The sequence below is a fragment of the Hylobates moloch genome, unplaced genomic scaffold, assembly GCF_009828535.3.
Source record: "Hylobates moloch isolate HMO894 unplaced genomic scaffold, HMol_V3 SCAFFOLD_22, whole genome shotgun sequence".
Lineage (NCBI taxonomy): Eukaryota > Metazoa > Chordata > Mammalia > Primates > Hylobatidae > Hylobates > Hylobates moloch.
In genome coordinates, this window is record NW_026652297.1 from 173,550 (window position 1) to 199,296 (window position 25,747).

The 25,747-nt window shown below is 53.5% G+C and overlaps 1 protein-coding gene across 1 annotated transcript; it reads right to left on the minus strand.

Moving 5' to 3' along the window:
• Positions 1–6,308: 6,308 nt before the first annotated feature.
• Positions 6,309–21,457, minus strand: ACVRL1 (activin A receptor like type 1). The gene is made up of 11 exons (XM_032143938.2): positions 21,404–21,457; positions 20,731–20,929; positions 15,903–15,968; positions 15,088–15,339; positions 14,668–14,879; positions 14,366–14,465; positions 13,854–14,000; positions 12,904–13,179; positions 12,137–12,334; positions 8,953–9,083; positions 6,309–7,238 (listed from the first exon to the last, which is right to left on the minus strand). The coding sequence occupies exons 3-11, from the start codon at positions 15,961–15,963 to the stop codon at positions 7,104–7,106; spliced, it is 1,512 nt and encodes a 503-aa protein (XP_031999829.1). The 5' UTR covers positions 15,964–15,968; positions 20,731–20,929; positions 21,404–21,457; the 3' UTR covers positions 6,309–7,103.
• Positions 21,458–25,747: the final 4,290 nt, after the last annotated feature.

A 25,747-nucleotide genomic window follows, 5' to 3' on the forward strand; every position in this document is an offset into this window, starting at 1 on the left:
ATTAGCTAGGATGGTGACATGCACCTGTAGTCTCAGCTACCCGGGAGGCTGTCTCAGGTGGATTGCTTGAGCTTAGGAGTCTGTGACCAGCCTGGGTGATATAGCAAGACCCCACCTCAAAATAAGTAAATAAGTAAGTAAGTAAAATCCAACAGAACAGCTGGAATTTGTTTTTGGTTTGTTTTGTTTTATTTTTTGAGACAGAATCTCACTCTGTCTCCCAGGCTGGACGTACAGTGGTGTGATCTCAGCTCACTGCAACCTCCGCCTCCCAGGTTCAAGCAATTCTCCCACCCCAGCCTCCAGAGTAGCTGGGATGACAAGTGCCCACCACCACGCCCGGCTAATTTTTTGTATCTTTAGTAGACATGAGCTTTCACCATGTTGGCCAGGCTGGTCTCAAACTCCTGGCCTCAAATGATCTGCCCGCCTCAGCCTCCCAAAGTTCTAGGATTACAGGAGTGAGCCACTGGGCCTGGCTAGAACAGCTGGAATTTTGACCTGGATAAAACCGTTTGCTCTTTACTCCTCTGCTCCTTCCATCAAGTGTCAAAAATGCAATGAGAGATGTGAGGGCCTGAAGCCAGGATAAGGCCCTAGCTGGGTGGCAACCAGGACTGGAAAGCAGTTAAATCAAGAAAATCTCCAAGTTGTATATGCTGGCTGTTGTTTTTCTTTTAAACGCTGGCCACTTAGAACCATCTATTCCACTTTTCTATGTTTGCCTTACCATTTTATTAAGGAGTTGCATCTCTGGAGAAGAGGGGGAAAGAATCATTGAATATAAAATCTTTAAAACATCTGTCCATGAGCAGTGACTACTTAAAACACCAGTGGCAGGCCAAGCCTCATCACCCACTTGGTGGCAGGTTATCTCAACTGCAGGCCCAGCGCTTTAGGACAACTACCTTTGTCAAGTTGAACTTACAAATTCAACCCAAGAAGGGTGGTAGGGCCTGCCTCGAAAACTTGTTTGCTTTGTTTATTTTTCTAAACATCAGTTCAGCCTCTTGGCCTGAAGGATCATAGATTCCAAATTAGTAGACTCAAAATTAATGAGATTTTCCAGTAACCAGCTTGAGACTAAAATTAAGGAAAATGCACTAATTATAGACTATCTAGCCACCTAACCACTGCTTGGATCCAAGCCTCTGGGAGGAGAGGAGGAGGGAAGAGGCCGGTCCTCGATGAGACCTGCCCTGGACTGTCCTTCCTCTAGGTGCTGCTGCCCATTTCCCTGGCCTGGGGCCTCCCAGCACCCAGTGCTTACTGCCTCGGGGCTCCCATCCTGACCCAGGCCAAGCTGGGCCCCTCTTCTGAGACCTGTGTAAGCCTTCAGGCCAAATTCCTGGAGACTATAAAATAGGGCCCACAGTGGAGGTAGGGGAATCCTTTCTCCTCAGTTCTGGGAAGCGGTATGAGGTGGGGGTGTGGAGTGGGTGGTGCTGGGAGAAGGAAGAGGGGTAGAAAAGGCAGACAAAATGCCCATTATACCTAAGCCTGTCGATTTCCTTTTTTCATGTCTTTATCAGTGTTTGTGACTGAGCTTCTTATCAACAGGAAACGCCTGCCTGAGGGGATGAGGCAGGTCCTGGGGGCTGGACATGGGACAGGGAATTCTGGGTAGTGTGTGGCAGCTGGGCAGCCAGACCAAGTGGTCACCCCTTTCCCAGGACCCAATAAGGTTCTCAGGCTCTTTGCCTTGGCATCTGGTGGATCCTTTGATGTACACAGGAAGACAGCACACCAGACATGCCCCAAAGCCAGAGGGTCTACAGGAGGGAGCCCTGACCCTCTGTGATCAAGGAAGGTCGCCAAACAGCTCAAGCTATAATATGGGAATTATCTTTGCCCCTAGTCTCCACCAATCACCAATCCCCCTCCTTTCCAGATGAGGAGGCCAGACAACTGGCCAAGGTCCCAGATAACTTTCTGACAGTCACCTCAACTGGCCCCTGTAAGTCTGTTTCTGCATCTGAGCCCTCAGAGGCCAGTGTGTGTGTCGAGCATCCAGGCCTGGGACAATGAGGTACTTGGTATAGACCTCCAGATGAAGAGGAGGGGACTCCAGCACTGACTGACCTCCTACTGTGTGCCAGGTGCTCCAAAAATATTGACCATGACACTAGGATCCTTATCTCTCAGATAAGCCTCCCAGGAGAGGAACAGACTGCAGGTCAGATTTCCCAAGAGGTGAAGATCTAATCTCAGCGCTGAAAACATAAATGCCCATGAGGGATGTCTGGGCCAAGCAAGGCTTTATGGGTGGCTGAAAGAAACAGGTTTATCTATCTAGACATCTTTCTTCAAACCGGCAGAAGACCGAATAGAGAAACAGGAACTGGCTGTTCTCCTGGTAGGAGAGGTGGGAAGGGTTTGTGCAGAACAGAAGATGGGTTACCTGGCTTCCCGTTCCTTACCCTCTGCCTATCAGTTGACCCTGAGCAACCAGATTCTGTTTCTGGTGATGCTGGTAATAAGGAAATTCCCTTTATTTCCTTGCCCATGTGTCTCCCTGGACAACCCCATTCTCCCCCTGCCTCACCATTCGCTCCTGCAGCTGGGGATGTAGGTCAGTAAGAGTGGGTGGGTGAGAAAGAACAGAGAAGAGACTCATCCAGACATGACACCCTGTAGGGCAGCAGTGACAACACTTTAACCTGAAAACTGCCTGAAAATAGACTGTGTGTCTATGACATTATGCAAATCATATGCAAAGTCAAGAAGCCCTCTGTCTCTATTTCGAGCAAACTGAATGTGGCCCTGGTGGAAGCAGCTCATTCCAAGAGTCGCCCACCCAGAGTGACGATTGCACAGCTAGCATCAGTCCCAGCCCTGGGAGACTGGACGCAGGACGTGCACCCCCCACTCCTCCCCCAGGACAGGGACTTCTAGGCGTGAGGACTTTGCCATCTCTTGGGCTGTTGATCTTAATGTTGGTGAGGATATGGAGGAAACAGCGCCCTCCTTGGAGGCTGGTGCAAGGCAGGACTGAGGGAGGATGGTGCCTTGGAGGGTGGAGAGGAGAACTGTTGGTGAGGCCTTGGCAGGGGAAGGGGTGGCCCTCTACATCAAGGCTTATATTCCAGGAGCTCCCCTCAGCCCCACTGTGGCATGCTATGGCACCTATCACCCCTCCGGGAGGGCCCTTACCACACAGATGGTCCTCTCCCTCTTTGTCTAGATAGGGAAATTGGGGCCTGGGGTCCCCCAGGAAGTCAGGACAAAGCTGCAGAGAAGCAAAGTGAGCAGTGGGTTTCTTTCCTCCAAGGGCAGGCAGGTTCCCTGAGGTCTACTTGTAGGCAGGGGCTCGGATGGGGTGACTTCCCAAGGGCTCTTTGCAAGAACTGGAGAGCAGTGAGCCAATCTTGCCGCAGATCCTGCTCAGCGTTCACGTACCCCTTTCTCTGCAATTTCCCCGCTGCCCTTCTCCCCACTCTCCAACCATAGCCTGGACATCACGGGGAGGACGTAAGGACAGAGTCTGGCAGGCACAGGGGGAGGGGAAAGGCTGCCTTTGCCGGATGCTAGCAATGCTCTTATTTCCTCAAAGCTGGCCTGAGGCCGGGTGCCCGAATCCTCTGGGAAGGCACTGTGTTGTGGGGGGATCCATGAACCCAGGGTAGGAGGTTCCAGGCATGAGGCCGCCTTGGGGGTGCAAGGGGCCACATGGTCATCTGTGGTGTAAGGTGTACCTTTCCTATGTTTCCCTAAGACGGCATCTAGCACAAAGGCACAGATTTTCTAGGCTGGGCAGTCCCATGGGCCAGGACCCTCTCAGCTTCTTTTAGTACCTGCCTCCGCCACGGCATGTCCCCACCCCGAATTTCTGGGTGTGAGAATGGGATGTGTGTGTGAAGTGCTTTCTGATCCCAGGACAAGGTAGGTCCCCAGGGAAGGGGATCTTCCCATGCTGGGAATGGGGACTGACTCCTGGCAAGAAGGGGACCCCATTTGAGAAGGGAAGTGAGAACAAGGAATTGAGGAGGGAGGGTCCAAGCTGCCGGTTCGGAAGCAGAACGCCCTTTGGTAGGTGTTGTGTTCGGGGGACAGTCCCTGCAGAATAGCAGGTCAGTGAGCACACGGACCCTGGCGCCCGGGGGCGGGCAAGGCTGCCCCACCCTGCCGGGAAAGACCCGCAGTCCCTGGGTGGGGATGGGAGGCGGCCGCTGGGCAGCCCTCGGCCGGCAGAGGGCGACGTGGCAGACGTGGCGACCAGGCTGCTCCCAATCTGGGGTAGGAACTGAGATTTGGGCCCCCGCGGGGGTCTGAGCAGGGGCGTGAGGAAACTGTGACCTGTCTAAGGGCAAAGCTGGGCGTGTATCCTGGGACCCTATCCTCCCCCGACCCCTTTGGTTCTATCTGCACCTCTGCGAAGGGCCACTGCAGAGGCATTGGCCTGGGAAGACTCCGGAGCTCAGGATTTAACCATGGTTTATTGCAGACCTATTGTGTGCCAGGCACGAGCCCAGTGCTCCCGAAAACAGTGTCTCCAGGTACGTGTGCAGACTGCTCTCAGCAACGCCACCTCCTTCGCTCCCTGGCCATTGGGCCCCCTTCTCTCTACCTGTCCCGTCACTCCACTTCCTGCCCCAGGCCTTCTCTTAGGGATTTTCCAGCCTTTGGGGAGCTGCTGCTTTCAGTTTCTGGCTGTGGGGTCTCAGCAGGAGTTTGTTCCAAAACCCAGTAGAAATAAAATCCTTCAAGAGGGAGATGATTCGTGGGCTGGGTGGATTCCAGTGACCAGAGGACGTGCAAACTCTGCCCTAATGATCTGGGAACCTAGCCCATCCATTGAGCTTTCTGTTTTCACCCAGTTTCACTTCCTGGTTCTCCTCCGAGCCTTGCACAATGCTGGGAGACAGGCCTAGAAAAGTGCCACCGTGAGGATGGTGGAAGACACACATCAGATGCCGGCCTGGGGAGGTTGCTCTGGGTCATTACAGCAGGAGCGGGGAGAGTTTTCTTCACTGCCCTGCCCCTAGGCTGAGGACTACTAGGCCAGGTCTTCCCAACCTTGGGGCTGTCCTTGTCCATAGCCTGAGTCCCCACCCTCGCTCCTTATATTCCTCAAGCTCCCCTTCAACCCACTTCCCTGCAGCCCACTTCCCTGCACCCAGGGGCCAGGACAACCTGCTCCATACGTGAGCATACATACATCCTTGAAATTTCCAAATGCCAAACTTTCTGTGTGTCTCTCTAGAGCCATTGAATTCTCCCGAGACACACTCTCTGGGCCTGGCCAGGGGTGTGGGCCTGAGCCAGGGGCCAGTAGGGGAGCTGGAGGCTTTTTGGATAGATAGCTGAATTTCTTTTGAGCCTTGGAAGCCTTGGAGGAAGCTGCCCTGCAGTCCCGGGGCAGAGAAGACTATGCCACAGAGAGGGCGAGGGGCTGGCTTGTGGTCAAAAGGCCCAGAGCTGTCTGAGCCCAAGGGTGGCCACTGGCATGGTTTTAGGCAAGAATTGGAGCTTGCAGACTTAGACTAGGAGGTGCTCCAGACACTCCTTGAGTCAGGTAAAGTCATTTTCAAACCCCCATCTTGAGGCAAATTGCCAGGGGCTGGAGCATAAGGAATAGATGAGACTGAGGAAGTTAGCTCTCATACAGGCTGAAATGTCAGAGAACTAGAACTAAAGAAGCCTCAAAGGACATCAGGACCAAATCTTCCAATATGTAGATAAGAAACAAAGGTCCTGGCCGGGTGCGATGGCTCACACCTGTAACCCCAGCACTTTGGGAGGCCGAGGTAGGCAGAACACCTGAAGTCAGGAGTTCAAGACCAGCATGGCCAACGTGGTGAAACCCTGTCTACTAAATATACAAAATTAGCCAGGCGTGGTGGCATGTGCCTGTAATCCCAGCTACTCAGGAGTCTGAGGCAGGAGAATTATTTGAACCTGGGAGGTAGAGGTTGCAGTGAGCCGGGATCGTGCCGTTGCACTCTAGCCTGGACAACAAGAGCAAAACTCCGTGTCAAAAAAAAAAAAGGGCCAGGCGTGGTGGCTTATGCTTGTAATTCCAGCACTTTGGGAGGCCGAGGCGGGCGGATCACGAGGTCAGGAGATCGAGACCACGGTGAAACCCCATCTCTACTAAAAATACAAAATATTAGACGGGCGTGGTGGCGGGCGCCTGTAGTCCCAGCTACTCGCAGAGGCTGAGGCAGGAGAATGGCGTGAACCCGGGAGGCGGAGCTTGCAGTGAGCCGAGATCGCACCACTGCACTCCAGCCTGGGCGACAGAGCAAGACTCTGTCTCAAAAAAAAAAAAAAAAAAAAAAAGGTCCTGAGACAGGCCTGCTTTTGTCACATGGAGCAAACACCAGGGGTCAGACCTGGGTCTCTTGACACCCACTGACCTTCCCCCTGCCATGCTTGGCCTCGATATCCTCTCAGTTAATCTGAAAGTCCTGGGCCTTTCCCATCTGACCTGCCCCTTTTCTACTGGCCTGTGATCCTGCCACACCTCAGTAGGACCTCTCAGGTTTTAATGCCCTAGTAAGTCAGGCCCCAGCTCTCTCAGGCAGCTGACATTCAGCAAGCTGCGCTCTTGTTGAGGAGACAGAAAGCCCAAGGCATCATGGAGCTGAGATACAAATCCACAGAGAGAAACTGATGGGCCCTGGCTCTCTGGAGCTTATGCTAGAGGCTGAGGCCTGGCAGGGAAGTGTGTGCTGAGGGCTGGACAGGGCCCAGTGCCACCCTGGCAGCTCTGGTGGGGCAGTGGGGTTGATCAAGGGCAGGGGGCAAAGCGCAGGCCCAGGCTCTGAGTCTGGGACTGGGATTCCCTGGCTTGGCACTCTGACTCTGGAGCCTCTTTTGCATCCTGTCCTGGTGGTAGGGGGTGCACCCTGCTGGCCATAGGGGGTGGGGAGAGAGCCAGGCGTCAGGGAGCCTGCCGCTTTGAGCAGGCCAGACAGCAGGGGATCAGATTTCAGCCCAGCTGTATTTTTGGCTGGGTGGGCTGGGGGCCGAGCAGGCAGGCGCAGCTGCCCATCCCCAGCACACACCACACTCACACTACCTCTACCCAGATAGGGCACCATCCACTGCCCCCCATCCCCCAGCCCCCTGCAGGCAGAGAGGAATCAGGTGCTCCTGGGCTACTGAATCACTTTAGGCTTCTCTGGACTGTGGCTAATTTTCTGTAGTGTCTTCTTGATCCGCAGCGCGGTGAGTCGGGCAGAGGGGTTTGGGTACCAGCACTCCCGCATCATCTGAGCTAGGCCTGAGAGGACCTGGGGGTTGGGAGAGAGGTGCAGAGGAGAGGAGGCAGAGAGAGAGATGCAGAGAAGAGGAGGGGGTCGGGAGAGAGATGCAGAGAGAGGTGGGTCAGAGAAGATGGGAAGAAGATGAGGAGGATGGCCGGTAATGGGGAGACATAAGCAGGAGAGAAAGGATGAGAGGAGGGAGATGAGAGATTGCAAAGGAGAGTGAGAGGAAAGACAAGCGGTGAGAGAGAGAACAGAGGATGACAAAAAATCAAAAATGGAAGAGGAAGAGGGTAGAGTGAGAAAGGGATGGAGAAAGACAGGGAGGACAGAAAGAGAGAACTCAGATCTTCGGGAGCACTCAAGCCCCCTTGGGCAAGCAGTATCTGTGAAACACCTTACCCCCATCCCCACCTTTGCCAAGATCCACAGGAAGGGGCCGAATCTTCAAGCCTGGGGGCTCCCACATCCCTATCCACAGCCTAAGACCCCAGTGCAGAGGGCAGTGTCTTCCAGTCCCTCCATCAGCCATGGCTGGGCCCAGGGGACTGTGGAAGTTTGAGAAGTGAGAACTGCCCTAAAAATGCCAAGTGTCCAGGGAGCAACCCATCCCAAAAAGCTCATCACCCCATCCCAAAAAGCTCATCACCCCATCCCAGGAAGCTCGTCACCCCATCCCAAAAAGCTCATCAACCCATCCCAAAAAGCTCATCACCCTATCCCAGGAAGCTCGTCAGCCCATCCCAGGGCCCGGAATGAGCTAGCCCCACTTCTGGCTCCTGAAAGTGAGGCGTATGTGTGTGTGTACAGGAATGCACACATGTGGCTTTTTGCGGATATGTACGTTGTACAGAAATGTATGTCTACGTATACATATATGTATACATGTATAGAATATATTCATTCTTTCAGTAAATATTTATTAGCACCTATTGTGAGCCAGATACTATGATAGGTAATATGGATGTAAGGGTGAGCAAAAGACATGTTCTTTGTCCTCACGGGGCCAACAGTCTGGCATATGTGCATATGTGTCTATTTCTGAGTGTATGTTCAGAAGGATATTCACGCTTGTATGTGTTGATATACATGTGTGTGTCTTTGTATAAGTGAAGTGTTTTGAGAAAAAACAAGGACAAACAACAACAAAACAGCAACAAAGACAAATAGCAACAAAAATATCACACTGGTCAAGTGTGGAGGCTCACACCTATAATCCCAACACTTTGGGAGGCTGAGGCAGGAGGATCACTTGAGCCCAAGAGTTTGAGATAAGCCTGAGCAACATAAAAGACCTTGTCTCTACAAAAAAATTTAAAAATTAGCCAGGTGTGGTGGTGTGCACTACACCTAGCTACTGGGGAGGCTGAGGCAGTAGGATAGGTTGAGCCCAGGAGTTTGAGGTTACAGTGAGCTATGACTGTGCCACTGTACCCCAGCCTGGGTGACAAGAGCAAACAAAACCCTGTCTCTCAAACATACACACACACACAGCCACAGAGAGCCTCTGACTTTTCACAGGGAAGGTGAAGGTTCTTAAAATCCCAGAATGACCAGATGGCCCTGGGGGCAGGGAGCATAGGCCAGGGTTGAAAGAGGGAGTACCTAGAGAGGTGCCCTAGCCAGGACACTCAGTATCTATCTGAGATGAAGCAGAGGCCTCAGACACAAGTTCCTGGGCCCAGAAATCCCAGCTGTGAGCCACCACCCCACGCCATCCTAGTCCCAGCGGAGGCCTCACCGGGTCTGCAGCCAGCCGGTTAGGGATGGTGGGGGTCTGCTGATCCACACACACCACCTTCTTCATGTCCTCAAAGCTGGGGTCATTGGGCACCACATCATAGAAGGGTGGTCTATAGTCCTCCACGATGCCTGGAAATGGAGAATGGACAGGACAATCACTTGGGACTCCAAGGAGGCCCAATACCACCCAGAGGAGAGCCTTTTCTACCCTCTATCCAAGGGCCAGAAACCAGTGGCCTGGACATGCTACCCCTGAGAGGGATGATATAATGCAATAAATGTGTTTCTAACTAATATTAATGACTGCCATTTGTTTTGCACATGGCATGTGCCAGGTATTCTGCTGTAAACACTTTTTTTTTTTTTTTTTGAGACAGAGTCTCGCTGTCGCCCAGGCTGGAGTGCAGTGGCGCGATCTCGGCCCACTGCAGGCTCCACCCCCCGGGGTTCACGCCATTCTCCTGCCTCAGCCTCCCCAGTAGCTGGGAGTACAGGCGCCCGCCACCTCGCCCAGCTAATTTTTTGTATTTTTAGTAGACACAGGGTTTCACCATGTTAGCCAGGATGGTCTCAATCTCCTCACCTCGTGATCCGCCCGCCTCGGCCTCCCAAAGTGCTGGGATTACAGGCGTGAGCCACCGCGCCCGGCCTGCTGTAAACACTTTACGTGCTTTATCCTGTTTGTCCTCACAACAGCCTTATGGGGTGGGTACTAGTATTACCTCCATTTTACAGATGAAGACACTGATGCTCAGAGAAGTGGGGCCCAAGGTTCCACAGCTAGTAACGGCAGAGGCAAGACTCAAACCCATCTCGGATTCCTAGGCCAGCCTTGTTCCAGTCTTTCCTCAGCTGCCTTCCACCCAGTGCCTGGGACTTCTCCCAGGCCCCAACTATCACACATGCCTGATAATAATAACACCAAATGTTTACTGAGCACTGTATGCCAGGTGCTGTCCTAAGAGCTCTGCATGAAATCCTCACAGCAGCCCTGTGAGGTAGGTAATACTATTAGCTCCACTTTATAAGCCAAGAAATGAAGGCCAGAGAGTTTAAGAAACTTGTCTAAGATCAACAGCTAGTAAGTGACAGGGCTAGGATTTAAGCCCACAGTCTAACACCAAAGCATGTGCTCTTGACCTCTGAGCTGCACTTATTTTTTACCCAGGTCCACGTAACAACACCCAGTGTCAGGGATGGCACAGGCCTCTGCTGACTCCTGCAGCCGGCACTGACCCCTCCTCTTGGTGTCCCCAGTTCACAGTTTTTAGCTTTCTGAAAACAATGCCTGTGGAGCTGCAGACAGCCCCGTGCCCCATCCTGTTTCCCAGCCCGAGGCTGGGGGGCCATGGCCACACAGGCCGCAACCTCGATAGAGCCTTCGCCAGCTGTTCTCCCCATGGCCAGCTTCCAGGCCGGCCCCTGTGCCGCTCACGCCCTAATCAGTGCTGCACAGGCTGAGTGTGTCTAATGGGCCTTTAATCAGTGCCGGGGCTGACACCAGATTACAGTGTTTATAATGCGCCGCGAGTCCGTGTGGGGCTGATGGAGCTTCCCCCTCCACCCCAGGCAGCCTCCTCCCAGCCTTTCCTTTCTGCCCTGCAGCCTGGTCCAAGGAGCCTTGGCTTCTTCCAGGTTCCTCTTTCCCCCAATCCCAGTCTCCTTAGAGCCCACTCTGGCAATTCATGCCCAGAGTCTTAAGGAATCTAAGCACCTCATGAGTCTCCCCAAGGGACTGGTGACACCATGGCCTCTGTTTTCAGTCAATGATCGCCGAGGATAAATGAAGTCTGGCATAGGGCTGACTCCTGGTAGATGCTCAGGAAATGAGGACATCCTTGTCCCCAAGAAGCAGGGCTCCAGCCATATCCTGAAGATTGTCCCCAACCTGTCAGGACTCCTGGAAGTCCCTCACCATGGACAGCCTCCTCAAAGGTTGACAATGCTCCCACCAGTCTAGACGACCCACCCATCCTCCGTCCACTCCAGGGCTGAGAGAGCATCGACCTCAGGGCTGTCTGCCCGGGGCAGGTCCCTCTACCTGCCGCAATCCCTCTAAATCAGAGGAGTCCCCTGTGGCAACCCACAGTAACAATGCGGCAGCAATAAGCAGGCAGTGCAGGCACTCACATGCATTGTGTACATGAGGAAATCAAGGGCCAGAGAGGTTTAAGTGCACACAGTGATGATGAGCACTGGCCCCGGGGCAGACTGCCCGGTTTCGGACCCTGATGCTGCCTCAAGCCCACTGTCATTCTGTGCCCCTGTCTCCTCAGCTGTAAAATGGGGACAATATGAGGTCAGGCACTCATTCTATCTACAACAATAACGGCCACTAATATTTAGCTCTAGATATTGTTCTAAATACTTGGATTATCTCAACAACTGGAAGCTATTTTTATTCTCATTTTATTTATTTATTTTATTAATTTTTTTTTTTTGAGACAGGGTCTCACTCTGTTGCCCAGACTGGAGTGCAGTGGCATGATCTTGGCTCACCGCAACCTTTGCCTCCTAGGTTCAAGCGATTCTCCTGCCTCAGCCTGCTGAGTAGCTGGGATTACAGGTGTGTGCCACCACAGCCGGCTAATTTTTGTATTTTTAGTACAGAGTTTTGCCATGTTGGCCAGGCTGGTCTTGAATTCCTGACCTCAGGTGATCTGCCCGCCTCGGCCTCCCAAAGTGCTGGGATTACAGGCATGAGCCACTGCACCCATTTTACAAATGAGGAAACTGAGGCACAGAGAGGTCAAATAACCTGTGCACAGTCATGGCAAAATCAGGAATAGAACCCAGGAAGTCTGATTCCAAGGCTATGCTCTTAGCCACTAAGCAATACCACTGCCTTGTCCATACCAAAGAATTAAATAAGATAATACATGTAAAGTGCATAGCATGGCATCTGGCACATATTTAAGCTCAATCAGTATTAGCTGCTATTAATATTTCTGTTATTATCATGTACCCAAGATTTCACAGCCAGACTCACAGACCCTGTTATCTGTTTTTAAGGTTTATACCTTAAAAGGTCACTCAGCTGCACCAGCTGGTGGGCAGCATGGCAGGGGTGCCAGGAGGTCTGGCTGCAAACCTCCCAGGCCACGGGCATCGGCCATGCCAGGAAGTCCCTGGCTCCACAGGCTGATTCCCCTTTCCCTACCCTGTGTAGGGTGGGCCCTCACCATTCACGATGGTCCGGCGGGCGATCTCCCACAGCACCAGGCCAAAGGCCCAGATGTCAGTCCACTTGTAGGACTCGAAGCAGTCCATGCGGATCTGCTCGTCCAGCACCTCAGGCGCCATGTACCGCTTGGTGCCCACTCTCGGGTTATTGCCGATGTCCAGGTAATCGCTGCCCTGTGAGTGCATCACAGCCAGGCCTGCGGGGGTGAGGCCTGTTACTCCTGCCCCTCTCCGGAACCTGGGATCCAGGGGGTAGGCAAGGTGGGGACTGAGAGAAACAGTGGGACAGAGAGGGGAAGGCAGATGGAGACCTGCACGGAGATGGACTGGAAGACAGTGGCCACAGAGAGAACCACGGCCCCAGGTACTCTTTGCTTGTGTAGTGCTCTCTAGGTTCCCAAGAACCCGGAGGGATGTGAGTGGGCCAGGCAGGCATTATGAGCCCACTTCACAGAGCAGACCCGGAGGCTGGTGATGGGGAGGGATGTAGAACCCAGGTTAGTTAGCGAAACCAGGATGAGAACCCAGGTTCCCGGCTCCTGCCTCCTTTCTCCTAACTCCTGGAGCCAGGATGGTATGGTGGAAGGAGTCTGGGTTTGAAAAGGGTGTTCAGACAACTCGTGGGGTCTTGAGGAGGAGAACTGAGACAACATGCACCTCTAAGTTTTCAAGTGCTAATCATGGTCACCGCCCACAGGCAAAAGAAAGGAGAGCGCACAAGCTCCGCCCACCTGTGAAGGGCGCGCCCCTGCCCCGCCCAGCTCACCCAGGTCGGCGATGCAACACTGCAGGTTGCTCTTGACCAGCACGTTGCGGCTCTTGAAGTCGCGGTGGGCAATGGCTGGTTTGCCCTGTGTACCGAAGATCTCCACGTGCAGGTGCGCCAGGCCGCAGGCTGCGGACACAGCTAGCCTCAGAGCCAGATGGGGCTCCAGCGTCTGTCTCTGCAGAAAGTCGTAGAGGGAGCCGTGCTCGTGGTAGTGCGTGATGAGCCACAGCTGCGTGCTCGAGTTGCGGGAGGTCATGTCCGAGGCGATGAAGCCTGTGTGCAGAAGGGTCGGGTGACTCAGCCAAGGGGCTGGGGCTAAGGGAGGCTGGAGTGGTCAGGGTCAGAGTGGGGTTGGGGGAGAGAGAATGGGCCGGGTCACTGCTAAGCTAGATCTGTGGGTGGGGGTTGATGTGGCTTAGGTCAGAGAGAGCTGGAGTCGGAGGTTGGGTCTGGGCCTGGCTTAGTGGCTTGCACCTGTAATCCCAACACTTTGGGAGGCCAAGGCAGGAGGACTGCTTGAGCCTAGGAATTTGAGACCAGTCTGGGAAACATAGGGAGACCTCATCTCTACAAAAAATAAAAAAGTTAGCTGGGCATGGTGGCACATGCCTGTGGTCCCAGCTACTCAAGAGGCTGAAGCGGGAGGACTGCTTGAGCTCAAGAGGCTGAAGCGGGAGGACTGCTTGAGCTCAAGAGGCTGAAGCGGGAGGACTGCTTGAGCTCAAGAGTTTGAGGTTCCGGTGAGATTGCACCACTGCATCCCAGCCTGGGTGACAGAGCGAGGCCCTGTCTCAAAAAAATAAATAAATAAAATAAAAAAGAGGTTGGTGCTGCAAGTGGGCTGAGAGTCCTTCAGGGTTCTGTTAATGTCTGGAGGTCTGCAAACTTGAGCCCTGAGTGCAGCAGGGCAAAGCCCCAGGCCTGGCACAGCCGGCCTCTCCCCTTGCCTAGGATGTTGTCGTGTCTGAGCAACACTGTGTTGTAGATCTCAGTCTCCCGGAACCAGGACTGTTCATCCCTCGAGGAGAAGATCTTGACGGCCACGCTCTCACCATGCCACAAGCCCCGCCACACTTCGCCATAGCGGCCTTTTCCTGATGGCCAGAGGGGAAGGTGAGGGTTACACACTGGGCACACAGAGCCCTGGAAGAGCCCCGCATCTTGATGCTGCGCTGCCTCCCTTGCCCACCCCACCCACAGAACCCCAGACTCTTAGGTTTAACTTAATCCAGACCCAAACCCAGCGGCAGGCCACCCCCAACTGCCTCTCGTTCCACCCTGGTCCTGCAGAAAGAAGAACCTAGCCCTGGCCCATCTCCAGCCCACTCCCTGCCCAGCAGAATTCCAATTCTGACCCAGGCCTGGCACCGCCTGTGATTCCGGTAGCCAAGAACTCCCTCACCCCTCCAGGCTCATGAGAGCCCTTGGTCCTCATCCACCGGGCTCACCCACTGCTCACCCACACACTCCACCAAGGCAACCTGCCGTGCCACTGTCCTCTGCACCAGGAAGGGGAGCCCCGAGCCACTCCCTGTGGTGCAGTCACTGTCCAGGAGGTCCTGGGGGTACAGAGAGGCCACTGAGAGGCTGCCACAACCAGCCGCAGCCCCCTTCTCTATCCTCCGCCTGGGACCTGCTGGGTCACTGCAAGCTCCTCACTCGCCCAGCTCCCCACCGGCTCTAATCTCTGGGTGACCCCTCTGATTCTGCAGTTCCTATCTGCCCCCCTCCACCCTGTGTCCCAGGTCCCCAGGCCCATACCCCCAACATGCTATCGCCCTGCTCAGATGCTTTCAGGATGAGACTCGACTCTCCCAGCTCGCTGTGCAGGCCACGCTGCTTCTCCTGCCTCCGTCGGACATGCCACAGGCCCAGGACACCCAGGGCCGCCAGGGCCAGCAAGGCCAGCACGGGGCCCAGTATCAGGGCCAGCTGGCCATCTGTTCCCGGCTGCTCCGAAGGAGTTTGGGTGGCTGGGGGAGGGGGACACTGAGGCTCAGCTTCCACTAGGTCAGCTCCCCCCACCTCGGGCCAGACCACTCTGCCAGTTAGATCCCAGAGTCCTGCCCACCCACTTCCCCGCCCCCAGCCCCTTTATTGGCCAGAGCATAAGAGGAAAGGAGGGAAGGGAGGGCAGGGTCCGAGAGGCTGGGGAGGGAGTGCTAGGGCAGCTGGACGTACCCTCCAGCACCAGGGACACGTTGTGGTTGCAGAGGTGGCTGTCGCAGCAGTAGTGGTTGACGAACTCGGTGGGGCGCCCCCTGCAGAGCTCCCTGTGCAAGTTCCCGCAGCCCCGATGTTCCTGGGGGTGCCTCCCCTCCTCCCGCACCAGCACTACTGTGCACCAGGCCCCCCGGCAGGTAGGCCCCCTGCAATGTGGGTTCTCACACGTGCAGGTCACCAGCGGGCCCCGAGACGGCTTCACGGGGTCGCCTGGGAGACACACCGGAAGCTCAGGTACTGTGGGCCCAGCTCCCACAGGCTAAGCCCGACACCCATTTCTGTCCCACTGTCCCTCTCGTCTGACCCCTCAGACAAACACCTTGAAGCTTTGGTCTCTTAGTTTCATCCTCAGTCATCCTTCCCTCAGAACCCTCCCCTCAGGGCAGCTGACACTCTGAAAAGCAAGCTTCTATTCCCTCCTGGCTCCTAGGTCCTCCCCTCCCAGTTCTAGGCTGGGCTGGGCCCCCAGCCCCAGCCCTGAGAGCTCTCCCAGGCTTGGCCTGCCAACACCTGCTCTCCCTCCACCCCACATATAGGCTTCCACCCTAGCCTGACAGAGCTCCAGCCTGTAGGTCTGGACCAAGAGGAGAGCAAAGGAGGGCTGGGGTAGCTGGGGGCTGAGTCTAATGGGGCCTCACTGTCCTCCACTCTCCAGTCAAGCTCCTAAATTCTCCCCAGCTTCTCAAGTTCAGCCGCAGGCAGAGCTGATCCGGGCCCAGATAGCCCTTTCTCTGTCCAGGTTCCTGTTTCCTAACTGCTCCCCCAGTACTCACCCTGGGTCACCAAGGCCATCAGCAGCATCAGAAGGCCTCTCCTGGGGGAGCCCAAGGTCATGGTCCCTGCAGAGAGGAGCAAGAGAGATGGAGTAAGAGCCACGAAATGTGACAGCCGCTGGCTGTGGCTCCCTCCTGCCCGGAGGAAATCACGGAGTTTTTTTTGGAGGGGAGGCAGGGAGGCCGCCTCCCCACTCCCTGCCGCCTGGCTTTGGGGCGGGGCCTGCAGGGGAAGTCCTGGTTCACTTCCCCATGGAAACCATCCTGTTAGAGGTGAAGGGTGGAGAGCAATGTTTAAGTGACTGAGAGCTTGGGGAAACCCTAGCCCTGCACCCCTGCTGCTGAGCTCAGACTGGAGGCAGGTTGGGAGAGCCGCAGGGAGCACCCAACTGGGGTAGAAGGAGCATCTCTCCAGCAGCTCCCCTTCTGTTCTGTGTCTCTTTCCCACTCCCTCACAGCCTCCACCCCTGCCTACCCTTTCCCAGTGCCCCCCCAGCCCTGGCTGCCTCAAACATAAACAGGCTCCTGTCTTCACTTCCTGCCATTCAGGGTCCTGCCAAGCCAGGAACAGGAATCAAGATTGTTTAGATTGAGGTCTGGATAGAACAGGCAGGAGTCACGCACAGCAGGGAACTAAGGGCATATTTTCAGGGTGGGCTGCAGCAGCCACAAGGTCTGGAGGGGCTTTTTAAATATGCCCTTAGTCCCTTGCTACCCTTAGTTCCTTGTGCCTGGGACACCCACATGACAGAATTCTAGGTGGACATCCTGTGAATCATAAAATCCAGCTCCTTGTTTTACAGAAGAGAGGGGTAAGGCTCATACAGGGAAGAAGACTTGTCCCGGGTCAGACAGGACTCACTGGCACCAGCAGGAGTACATCCCAGGTTTCCAGACTCCTAATCGAGTGCTCTCTTCACTCTGTCCCTATCCAGCGGTGGCAGCCCATGTCCTAGCCCTCAGGGCTGTAACAACCACGCAAAGCTTGGACGGTGCAGGGTCATGCCAGGTGTAGAGGAACCTCTCTGCAAGCTCACCAGAGTATAAGCTGCCCTCTTGGAGCCGTTCCCTGGCCCCCTTCTTTCCCCTTGCCATCTAGGAAAGGGTGGGTGGAGGGCCAGCGATGTGGCGGGGGAAGTGAAACACACTTAGACACTGAATGTTTGACGTTCCATGGCTGACTAGGGTTGAACTTTTCCAGAAGTTTGTTGGAGAGTGTTAGGGGGAGTAATTCTGGTCTGTGATAGTCCCCAATCCAGGTCCCACACCAACTAGTGCTTCTGAAGCCACGCAGTCTTCATTTCTCAGAGGTTTAGAACCAGAAGATATCGGCTAAAGCTGCAGCAAGAAGGACCCTGGTCAGACAGCAGCAGGACTTTCTGAATGGTGGAGCGTGTGCAGGTGTGTGTCTGGGGACTGGATCCTCAGGCAGGGCACAAGGCAGGGAGACTGTCCTTTGGCATGACATGGTGAGCCTGACAGGGCTGGGCACATGGCCACAGAGGCTTCAGAAGGCCCATAGTTTAAGAATGGTGCCAGATGAAGACCCAAGATGCTGAGGCTCTGAGGGCAGTATGGCTAGGGGTGGGGTAGGGGGGCTTCATAGGTCTCTCTGGCTGGTGGCAGGCCTGGCCTTCCTGCCTGGGCTTCCTCTGCCCCAGAGGCCCAGGCTGGGGGAGGAAACAGAGCCCTGGGCTGCTGCAGCTGTGTCCTCAGCCTCTGCCTGACCTCCTGCCTCTTGCCCCTCCCGCAGCCAATGAGGACTCTGGCTAGCACTGTGCGGCAGGACCAGCGGTGGGATGGGATGGAGAGAGCACTCTAGAGGAGCTGAATCTGCCCACTGGGGTACTAGCAGGAAGCCATCCTTGGCGGCCTTTGCTAGCCCAGAAAGCTGTAAAGGAGAGGGTTTGAGGTGGAAAGAAAAAAGTGGCTAACAATAAGGCTAAAATCCAGCATTCCTCTAGGACCCTCTGTCTGTTCCTCTACTTCTCTGGCCGTGCCCCAGTCCACCCTCCTTCTACTTTATCATGCATCAGAATCACCTGAAGTGCTCAATGAGAAAAGCATATTCACTGCTTTCACCCTCACTCCAGACTCTGATTCAGTCCTGGCATCAGCAAGAAACATGCATTTTTTAAAAGTTCCCCAGGGAGTTCTGATCAGTTTGTGTGGGCACAACGCTAAGTCTGGTTCCTCTGCTTTCATTTTGCTGTACAGGGCCCTGCTGGGCGAGTGGGAGTGGGATGCAGAGGGAGGGGACACTCACTCCCACGCAGGATCCTCCCCGTCTACTACAGAAGGGACAGCCAAGGGTAAACACCAAAGCTGGGACTTGGTGACACTGTGGAGTGAGGCCTGTCTGCATCTGCAGAACCCATCTATGGTCTAATCCTGGGAATGCGATGGAGTAAAATTGGGACTGTCTAATTTTTAACTGGACCCAGTGTGAGATCAAGTACAGGAGGGTGCTGAGTCCTGACCAGTCCAAACTCAGAGCTGACTCTGTACGATTTGCCCTGAAATCTGACTGTAGCACAAACAGACTCCTGGGGCCTGGCAGGATCCTTTCACTTCTAAGCAAAACTTTGTGAAAGATCTCCTGCTGACAGAAGCATCACTATTGTTGGCCAGAAATTACAGACGTTAAACTAATTTCAAATGTTAGCTAAACACTATGAAATACTTAATAATAACAGTTAACCTTCTCTGAGTACTAATTATGTGCTAAGTACTGAACTTGAATGGTTTATCTGATTTAATCATCACAACAGTCCAATGGGGGAAAGTGAGGCTCAGAGACGTTAAGTTTCTTGTCCATCGTCACTGAGCGTGTCTTAATAAACTTAAATTGCTGATAATAAATCCTCCCTTGGTCATTGTTATTCCTCCAGTTGTTTGGGGTTAGATGAGTCCCTCGAAGGAAGAAAAAGACATGGGTCTCGGTGGACACGAACAAATTGCCCGCTACTGTTGTTATTAACGGGTGCCCTACTCAGATTTGTTTAAATGCAGACAGCGTTTTTGTTTGTTTTAATTTTCTTTTTGAGACAGGGTCTTGCTCAGTCGCCCAGGCTGGAGTGCAGTGGTGCAATCATAGCTCACTGTAGCCTTGAACTCCTGGGCTCAAGTGATCCTCCCACCTCAGCCTCCCAAGTCCCAAGGGACTACAGGGGCACAGCACCATGCCCAGTTTTATTTTTAGTAGAGATAGGGTCTCACTACGTTGACCCAGGCAACAAACATGGTGTTGCTGCCCAGAAATCATCTGTTTGCCATAGGCTTAGTCAAAGTCTGAGCCTCAGGTGGGGAGAGCCAGAGTAGTGGTATGCCCGAAAGGTGCTTATCAATCCTTTTCTCCCCAGCACACCTGAAGGATTGATGAAACCTACTCCCATCAACGGCAGTGGCTCAGCACAGCAGTGATTGTCACAGGGCTGGAGAAGCGCCATATCGAGCACAACTTTCTGGACTCACTCTGCACTTCAGTAGGCCTTACCCCAACAGCAGAGGACCAGACCCAGCTGTTCATATTGGGTTGCCCTTACGATCCATCCATGTGATTTATTCGCCCTTCACAGCGGGGTGATGCAGTGGAACAAGCCTGGATTTTCAGGTCTCAGGCAGACCATGGAGGCAGCACAGTGTAGCACAGAGGTTAGGGTGCGGGCTCTGAAGCATGGTGACCTGGGTTCAAATCCTGCCTTTGCCACTTAGAGGTATGAAATTTGAGACAAGTTACTTAAACTTTCTGAGGCTTAGGCTCCCCATCATATGTCAAGTGGGAATAATAACAGTGTTGTAGGTGAAATGTAGTACAGTTATTTAGCAGAGTATAAGTAGTACACAGTAAGCACTTAAATGTTATCAAGACCCCAACCGTGCATTTACCCCACCATCCAAGGAGTTTTGGACAAGTCCCATATTCATGTCTGTTTCCTTTTCTGTAGGGTGGGCATAGTAACCCCTCTTCCATTAGGTTGTGGCCAGGATTACATGAGAAAAAAATATATATATCTAAGTGTCTAATAGTTAGTACTCAATCAATGGTAGCTATTTCTAACAAACCAATGAGATGGGAGGACAGGTGAGAGGACAGGTATTAGCGCAGACCCTGACTCAGCCAGAAGCTGGCCATACATAGAGAGGGTGAGAGTAACTGTCCATTATGCCCCGTCCTTGGAGAAGGAAAGAGGAGCTGGGGCAGCCAGCCCAGCCATGGGTTTCGCAGCACTGGCCTCCATGGAAAATCTGGGGTCCCAGCCTGGAGGGAGACTGGGGTCCCCTCTGGCCTGGATCCTGAAGGAAGGTCGTGGCAAGGAGATGACTGACCATGCGGGGCTAGGGTGAGACTCCTGGGTTGGACTGACAGTGTCAGATTCCTCAAGCAACAGCTGGAAGGACTGGTCTGGGACAGGTGAGCTCTGCGGGGAGGCTCAACAGCTGTGGAAGTAGGCATTCAGTCCAGGTCCACCCAGCAGCCTGGAGGACGTGTGATCCCTTCTGTGTGAGTAGAGCAAGACAAGAATCCCACTGCCCATTTTATGAAGAGGGTAGGAGAACAGAGAAGTGAAGTCACTGACCCCAGGTCACCCGACTAGAACCAAGTTTCTGATTTCCAGTCCGGTCTCGTCCAGTCCCCTCCAAGTCTCAGGTAGAGTCATGGGTGGCTGTGCGCGGTCAGCCAGGGGCAGCTTGCGTTTCTAGTGAGCTGGGACTGAGCCTACCGCGACCACCCTGCCGTGACTCTGGGGTCCGCCCGAAGGAACGGCCCACTGAAGCGGGGGTCAGGCCGCCCGCCACCCGGTCCCGTCCGCGGGCCTCGACTCACCTCTGGGCCCGCTCTGCGGGTGGCTGGGCGCGAGCCTTCGGCGGACCGGGGCCACCTCCCCTCCACCGCGCGGCCGCAGTTGCACCGCGAGCGCTGGACGGCGGGCTGGGGTCCGGGCGCGGCCCCGGACCGGACCGGAGCTGGGGAGGGGCTCGCTCGGCGCGGCTGGCGCGGCAGCCTCCCGGGACTGGGATGGGGGCTGGAGCAAAAATGTTTCTTATTCCAGCGTCTTCCTGCCTGGCCCAGCTCCACCACTCCCTCCTAATAAACCGTTTCCTTATTGCCCAGCTCGCCCCTCGCTGGGACTGCAGGACCGGGACCCTCCCCCGCGCCGCTCCCAGCCCTTCAGGGCGGCCTCCCCTCCCAGCCGCCCGCAGCTCCCGGATCGCTGGCCCGCACCCGGGCCGGGCCTCCCACATCCGCCTCCCCGAGGGGGCGGGCCTTGGACTCAGGCCGTGGGGGTCCCGTGGGGGTCCTGTGGGGTCCGGACCCACAGCCGTGGGAGACAGAGCCGCGACTGGAGGCAACGTCTGGCGGCCGGAGTAGTGGGTGGGGGTAGAGGGGGATCGGCTGGCAGCAGCGGAGGGGCCGCCTGGAATCGGGGCGCCGGGAAGGGGCCACCGAGGAAGGGACAGGCGAGGGTGGGACGGGGAGGGACACTACCTATCCTTACCCCACCCTCAGCCCGGGGGTCCTCGGTCTAGGAGGCTCGGAGCAATGAGGGCAGAGTTTGGGGCTAGCAAAATCCAGATACGTTTTGGCTCCGCCCTCGGGAACTCCCGACTTGGCCCAAATCCTTCAGTCCCCTCCCTCGGGCCCCTTCATCCCCCATTTGTCCCCTCCTCTCTTCAGCAGCCTCTCCCCATCCGCACTCAGCACAGGGGTATACAGGCCCAGAGGGACGGCCTTGGGTTAGCCCTGAGGATGGTTTGAGCCCTTCCTGGCCGCTGTGCAGCTGGGTGACAAAGACACCCCCGCCCCGCCAGGGACGGTCAGAACGGAGGGACACGCTGGGAGCAGGCTTGGACCTTCCCCTTCCAGGCAAGGCCCCCACCCCAGCAAATGGAGCTTTAGATAGAGGTGGGGAATGGAGCCTCCCTAGAACACTGCTGACACAAGACAGCTGGGGAGGGAAGCAGAATGGCTTCATACCGGCAGGGGAGGGGGATACAGACTCTTCCTGGTGCGCCTGCACAGGCTGGGAGCACTGACCTCACTGCCCTGCTTTGCTCCAACCATCTAAGTACCTACAGGACTCTGGTCTTAGTCCTAGCCTCCTGGTTATCCACAGAGACTCTGAAGTCAAACTACCTACTAGGAATGCAGGCTGGTTGTGTTACCGTAGGCTAGTGACACCTCTCCATGCTTCAGTCCCCCATCTGCTAAATAGGCATAGTAAACCGTGCCAGCCTCATAGGGTGGTTGTGAGAATAGAAGGAAATGATGCTTATCTCAGCTCATAGCAAAGATGCTGGCTGGCTGAGCCTGACTCAGAGGAGGCCCTCAATGAAGGCGTTTGTTAATTAAATGAATAAATGAAAAGGCTGGGGAGGGGGTGGCCTCAGAGACACTTGGAAAGACGTGGGTATTCGAAGCAGGAGTAGACCTCTAAGGGGTCTTACTCTAATATGGGGATTCCACAAGATGAGCCAGGGACCCCTCCTCCTGCCCCGCCCCACCTTTTGACAGGAATAGAGGCTGGGGGAGATAATGGCTAAAAGCTCAGACAGGCATCAATTATTGACTGACCTCACTTTCTCTGCTGAAACCCTCCCCATCCCCCACCCCGCAGTTGCTTCACGAATTGTGAGCGTTGTGAATTCCCAGAACCCTGACACACCCAAATTTCAGTGTCAGGACAGAACTGTGTCCTGCAGCCAATAGGAAGTACTATGGGATTACAATATCTGCTCTTTCAGATTATAGCAGCCACTTGGGCTCTCTACGAGCTGGAGAACTGGGAGCCTGGCCGTGGGTCTATCTTTCACACTCTCTCTCCCTGCTCCGCTGCGGCTTCTGGTCAACCTTTTCCTCCCCCAACCAGTGGATCTCTGTCCTGAGAAAGCAAGAGTGGGAAGCCTTCAGTCTGAGAGGCACACTGAGCACAGAAACTTCGTGATGGACAAAAGCTGAGAGTCACTTCTGACATCAGCGGGGGATGGAAGACTATCTGGACAGAGTTTGTGAAACAGATAAAAATAGAGTACATTTTGGGAGTTGGAAGAGAGGACCCGGGGGGCTGGGGTCTGTTCATCAGTGCTGGAATCTTCCCCATCTTCCCAGAGCACTGAGCCCTCTGGCCCCTGACTGGTGCTCTTTGGGGCTCTTGTGAACCCCATGCCTTCCAAAGCACACAGAGAACCTGGGGGAGGTGTCAGAGTTGGAGATCCAGAGTTGGAGAAAGCCCTGGAGAGTCATCCCAATGAGAAAAGGGAAAAGGAATTACAGACTGTGTCCAAGTCTACAAGAATTAATTACTCAGAGGGACCAGCTGTTCCCCATATTCAGTGAGGACAGAACAAGAGGAAACAGGCCCAAAGGCAAAGATTTAGATTTAGATACTCAGAAGGATTTCCCAACGGTGCAGGAAGCAGAGGCCTGGAGATTCTGTGTGGGGTGAAACCTCAAGGAGATTCTCATCTGTGGAAGGAGGGTGACACGGAGTCTGTCAGTCTGTCAGGAAGGCAGGGCAATGGACACCTTCACCTTTCAGGACCAGCTATGAGTATTAAGTTCAAGCATCATTCTTTTCTTTTCTTTTCTTTTCTTTTTTTTTTTGAGATGGAGTCTCGCAGTGTTGCCCAGGCTGGAGTGCAGTGGCGTGATCTCAGGTCTACCTCCCAGGTTCAAGCGATTCTCCTGCCTCAGTCTCCCAAGTAGCTGGGATTACAGATGCGCCCCTCCGCGCCTGGCTAATGTTTGTATTTTTAGTAGAGACGGGGTTTTATCATGTTGTGCAGGCTGGTCTCGAACTCCTGACCTCAGGTGATCCACCCACTTGGCCTCTCAAAGTGCTAGGATTACAGGCATAAGCCACCCGGTCCGGCCTCAAACATAACTCTTGATACTAGTGCGGGGCTGGCTTCATGGGAGTGTGACCTGTGCAGATGCACAGGGCCCCATGCTTGGTTTAATGCGCTGTCATTGCCATCTTAAAATTCTTAATGATTTTTTTTTCCATTTATTTATGTCTCTTTTATTTATCAGTGTTTTTGTAGTTTTCAGCATTAACTCCTTTATGTGTTTTATTACATTTACACTTTTTTAAAGCAATTATAAACAGGATATGCTATTTTAATTTTTGTGTCCATTTGTTCATTAAATTATATAGAAATATAATCGATTTTTACAATTGATCTTGTATACTGTGACCTTGCCGAACTCACTTATTCAAGGGGGTGAGGTATTTGGGTTTTCTACCCCTCATGGATTCATCAGGATTTTCTACATAGACAGTCATCTGCATCTGCAAATAGAGACAGTATTATTTCTTACCTTCCAATATGCATATCTTTTACTTCCTTTTCTTACCTGACTGCACTGGCTAAAACTTCTAGCCTTATGTTGAATAAGAGTGGTCAGAACAGCCATCCTTGCCTTGTTTCTCTTAGGAGAACACACTCAATCTATTAATCATAACGTTAGCTGTAAGTTTCTTGTAGCCACTCTATATCAGATTGAGAAAGTTCCCCCATTCCTCTTTTTTGTGTGTGTGTTCTTACCATGGATGGCTATTGAATTTTGTCAAATGCCTTTTCTGCATCCACTGATATGAATTGTGTAATTTCTCTTTGTTAGTCTGTTAATATGGTAGATTATGTCGACTGATTTTCTTTTCTTCTTCTTCTTTTTTTTTTTTTTTTTTTTTTTGAGATGGAGTTTTGCTCTTGTTGCCCAGGCTGGAGTACAATGGTGTGATCTCGGCTCACTGCAACCTCTGACTCCCGGGTTCAAGCGATTCTCCTGCCTCAGCCTCCCTAGTAGCTGGGATTACAGGTGCCTGCCACCACACCTGGCTAATTTTGTATTTTTAGTAGAGAAGGGGTTTCTCCATATTGGTCAGTCTGATCTTGAACTCCCGACCTCAGATGATCCACCCGCCTCAGCCTCCCAAAGTGCTGGGATTACATGCGTAAGCCACCGTGCCCACCCTATGTTGACTGATTTTCTAATAGTGAACCAGGCCTTGCATCCCTGGAATAAACCCGCTTGGTTATAATGTGTACTTCTTCATTATATATAGCTCAATTTTATTTGCTAATATAGTAATTTGCTGCATAATGAAGTTTCAGTCAAAAATATTCCACACATACGATGATGGTCCCATAAGATTATAAATGGAGCCAAAAAATTCCTGTTGCCTACTGATGTCATAGTAATGCATCGCATTACTCATGTGTTTGTGCTGATGCTGGTATAAACAAACCCACTGTGCTGCCAGCCATAGAAACGTACACAGCACGTACAACTATGTTCAATAAACAATACTTGATGATAAATGACAATGCTACTGGTTTATGTATTTAATATCCTATACTTTTTATTATTATATTTTAGAGTGTGCATCTTCTATTTTTAAAAAAGGTTAACTGTAAAGCAGCCACAAGCAAGTCCTTCAGGAAGTATTCCAGAAGGCGGCATTGTTATTACAAGAGACAGCAGTTCCACACATTACTCTGCCCCTGAAGACCTACCAGTGGGACAGGATGTGGAGGTGGAAGACAGTGATAATGATGATCCTGATGCTGGTAAGCCTAGGCTAATGTGTGTGTTTTATAAAAAAAAAAAAAAAAAAATTAAGTACAAAAATGAAATTAAAAGTTCTAAACATAGAAAAAACTTATAGAGGCCAGGTGCGGTGGCTCGTGCCTGTAATCCCAGCATGTTGGGAGGCTGAGGTGGGCAGATCACCTAAGGTCAGGAGCCTGAGACCAGCCAGGCCAACAGGGTGAAACCCCATCTCTACCAAAAACACAAAAAATAGCCGGGCATGGTGGCGGGCACCCGCAAGCCCAGC

Excerpts from the sequence above, each read along its gene's own strand:
- ACVRL1 (XM_032143938.2), bottom strand. The coding sequence starts at position 15,963 with ATGACCTTGGGCTCCCCCAGGAGAGGCCTTCTGATGCTGCTGATGGCC. Across the intron at positions 15,340-15,902 it reads GATGGCCTTGGTGACCCAGG|GCGACCCCGTGAAGCCGTCT; the intron begins GTGAGTACTGGG and ends TGTGTCTCCCAG. Across the intron at positions 14,880-15,087 it reads CGTGTCCCTGGTGCTGGAGG|CCACCCAAACTCCTTCGGAG; the intron begins GTACGTCCAGCT and ends CCCCTCCCCCAG.